We start from the raw sequence: 3,729 nt of genomic DNA on the forward strand, positions 1-3,729 counted from the left end.
CTGCTGTCTCTTCCTCTTACTATAGAGACACAAGTCCAATTAGATTAGGACCCACCCTTATAACCTCAGTTAATCTTAATTACCTATTCAGAGGTTTTATATCCAAATATAGTCGAATATGTTGGGGTTAGGGCCCCAACATATGAACCTGAGAAGGACACAATTTAGTCCATAGCATCAGAGCACTGTCTCCCTCCTGGTTCTCGTCACTCAGTACTTCCACATATTCTGCCTGTATTAGCCTGGATTGTTTGTTGCATCCTGAATAGTCTGTGCTGTCTCTAACCTCAGGATTTTCACCTAGGGTATTCTTTTTATCTAGATTGCCCTCAACCCTGCCCCCACCCCCATTCCTACTCCATTTATCTTCTGGTCATTTCAGACTCTACTTAGGTACTACCTTCCCTGGGAATATCCTGACTCCCTGTCCAGGTGAAGTGACGTCATCCCTCTCTGCTGACTCCTTCTCCAAGGGCTCTACCAGATCACAAGTCATTTGAGGTCAGAGGCTGTGTCCTAGTCATTTTAGAATCCTCAAAGACTAGCACAAGGCTTAATCCAGAGAAGGCCCCCAGCAAACATTAAATGAAAGGACAAACTAACTGGTTTTTCTATGAAGGAAAGGTACACATGGAATGAACCAAGTCAAGCCAAGTGAGCAGTACACTACTAGCTAGGATTCCAGATCAACAGCTGGTGAACTATGCCTGAGTATTCCACAAGAGGGATGCTAGGCCTTGTCCCAAAAGATTGCTGATAAAGTAAAATCTGTTTTCTCCAGTTCTCTGTTGTCTATAAGCTCTATAACTCTGCTCTTTTATGCATCCATAGACAGTAAGAGATTTGCATGTTAGCAAGCCAGAAGCCATAGACCAGTGGTTCTAAGTATCACCTAGAAGGTTTGTTAAACTACAATTAGCTGGGACCAGCAGATGGCCTAATGGTTATGTCATTGGACTCCCACATAGTTGACCACGGTTTGAGTCCCAGACCCAGCAACTTAAAATGTGCTGGGCACATGTGCGTGCATGCTCAAAATCCCTAGAGGAGAAGGGATTACAGCATGGCCCTCTCCCCTGGGAGAGCATTTTCTCACTTTCTGTCTCTCTGTCTCTCTCTGTCTTTTTGGCAAGTGCACCCACCCTATAGCAAAAAAACTCTCAAAAAAAAATACAGTCAAGGGACCAGCAGTTAGCATAATGGCTATGTTGCTGGACTCCCATGTAGTCGACCACGGTTCGCGTCCCAAACCTGGTGGCTTAAAACTCACACCGGGCATGTGTGCGTGCGTGCCCAAGATCCCAAGAGGAGAATGGAGGAGAGGGGATTGCGGCATGGCCATCCCCCCTGGGGGATGATTTCTTGCTTTCTGTCTCTCTGTCTCTGTCTCTGTCTGTCTGGTGAGCACACATGCCCTATAGCAAAAACCTCTTCAAAAAAAAATACAATCAACTGAGTCCCCACTCCAGAGTGGGGCCCAAGAAGTTACATTTCTAAGTTCTCAGGTGATACAATTGCTGCAAGTCCAGACACCATATTCTGGAAACCACTGCTCTAGAGGATCCTTCTGGAATTATTGAAAAAAGAAATGTACAATTTGTTGGAATGGCATATATTATAAATATATTTAACAGAAGATGTGATAAGTCATCCCTCCGTACAACTTTGCTGGACAGTACCAATGGTGCTAAAATCCATAAGACAAGGCAAAACAATAAGCCAATTTTTCTTTCAAGGTAAAACTGCCTCTGAAAAGATGTGGTAACCTAATGGTGTGTGTTCTGTTCTTTTTGCAGGTGCGATTAGAGTGGCCAACAGACCTTGCAGTCAATCCCATGGACAATTCATTGTACGTCTTGGATAACAACATTGTGCTGCAAATTTCTGAGAACAGGCGTGTGCGGATCATTGCAGGGCGCCCCATTCACTGTCAGGTGCCAGGCATAGATCATTTCTTGGTCAGCAAGGTGGCAATTCACTCCACTCTGGAGTCGGCTAGGGCTATCAGCGTCTCCCACACTGGGCTGCTCTTCATAGCTGAAACAGACGAGAGGAAAGTAAACCGCATTCAGCAAGTGACCACCAATGGGGAGATCTCCATCATCGCTGGTGCCCCCACTGACTGTGACTGCAAAATTGATCCCAACTGTGACTGTTTTTCAGGTATGATCTTTTTAGGAATGCACCAGCTCCCCCTCTCTGTTTTCAAAAGAAATACGTGTCTCAGAAAAAATCAAAAGGAAAACAAGTGTGTTACTAGTAAATGTGGGCCTGAGCTAATGAAGAAAGCAGTGGGTTGGGAATCGGATCGCTTAGCTATTCTGACAACTGGCTCACTGAGTGATCCTAGGACAGCCACAAGACCTCATCCTGACTTGTCTGCCTCATTTGTTAAATAGCAATAGCACTTGTCTCAGTTATATCACTTTGCTGTTTTGAGGATAAACCAGTATGATAAAAATGTTTATACTCTTAAAAAGTTGAGACCACTATACAAACATAAGATCATGATTTATTTGTATAGTGAAAGAGAACCTAGGTAAAACCCACAGTTACTGATTTAGCTAAAGGAAAGGAAACACACACACACACAATAACTTCCCCTGACAGCTAATTTCCAGATTAAAAGTGTGTGCCATTTGAGACTCAAAGTGACTAAGAGCAGTCTGCTTTGGGAGTAGATGGGCAAAATAAAATCCCACAATAGAGGGTTCTCAGGGCATTGGTCTGCTACATATATATTACTTTTTAAAAAGTGAAAACTTTTTCCATAGCCATAGTGCCCTTTACTTCTAATTGACATGGGGAGGGAGAAGAAGAAGAGCCTTTCCCCAAAACAGTAGTGGGTATTCCAAATAGCAAGCAGTCCTCTAAATGTCAACAGATACATTTATTGCTGGGATGCAAAAACCCATCCTTGCTGCATGCAGCCCTATTAAACTGCTCATCCAGGCCCGAATGGTCCTCTTAACCTTTGCCTTCACTTTAGCCAGAGGAATCAGGAGCAAATAATTTGGTGGATATGACTTTTGATCAATATTTCCAATGTTTTTCCTGGACAATTAGTTTTACAGGTATTTTGCTCATTTGTATCTTTCATTCAAGGCAAACCTAATGTTTATTCCAGTTACCAAATTTGATGTTGTGAATCACTGTTGCACTGGTAGACTTAGTGTACTTTGACAGTGTGACAATGGGAATTAACAGAAGAAAGGACCTTTCAGCACGGTAGGACTGCAAAGTCCTGAAACAGATACTACAAACATTCAGAGGCATAAGTCTCATGGATTTCCAGCCAAATTTTCTATGGCTATCATTATTTGCTGTTCTTGTATCTTGTAATATAATAGATTCTGAACAGCAGGATTGAGGATTTCACGAAATTGGTGTAACTGAGATAATTACATCTTACTGTTCATCTTCAGTGGTAGTGACTCAAGAATTACAATCTTTTGAATAATGGGTTTCAAATTTGTCAGGGGGGCATGCGGAGAATTTGGTTCACTGTTCCCTTTGAAATGATTCTTGATGCACAGTGCTTTCTGTCTGGTTTGTTCATATAAATGCTTGTGATGCCAATCATTAAAATCAGGGTCTCTCTCCCACAGGCGATGGTGGCTATGCCAAAGATGCAAAAATGAAAGCCCCCTCCTCTTTAGCAGTGTCACCTGATGGTACCCTCTACGTGGCAGACCTTGGCAACGTTCGAATTCGCACCATCAGCAGGAG

At 43.0% G+C, this 3,729-nt stretch overlaps 1 protein-coding gene across 1 annotated transcript in view; it reads left to right on the forward strand.

Moving 5' to 3' along the window:
• The window catches only part of TENM1 (teneurin transmembrane protein 1), a 659,425-nt gene that overhangs the window by 609,400 nt on the left and 46,296 nt on the right, over positions 1 to 3,729 (forward strand). Inside the window, 3 exon segments of the mRNA XM_027767184.1 lie at positions 1,797 to 2,163; positions 3,609 to 3,727; position 3,729. The exon segment at position 3,729 is cut by the window's right edge and continues 415 nt beyond it. Of these exon segments, the coding sequence (XP_027622985.1) occupies positions 1,797 to 2,163; positions 3,609 to 3,727; position 3,729 (487 nt within the window).

This window comes from Tupaia chinensis, unplaced genomic scaffold (genome assembly GCF_000334495.1).
Source record: "Tupaia chinensis unplaced genomic scaffold, TupChi_1.0 Scaffold143996_1, whole genome shotgun sequence".
Lineage (NCBI taxonomy): Eukaryota > Metazoa > Chordata > Mammalia > Scandentia > Tupaiidae > Tupaia > Tupaia belangeri.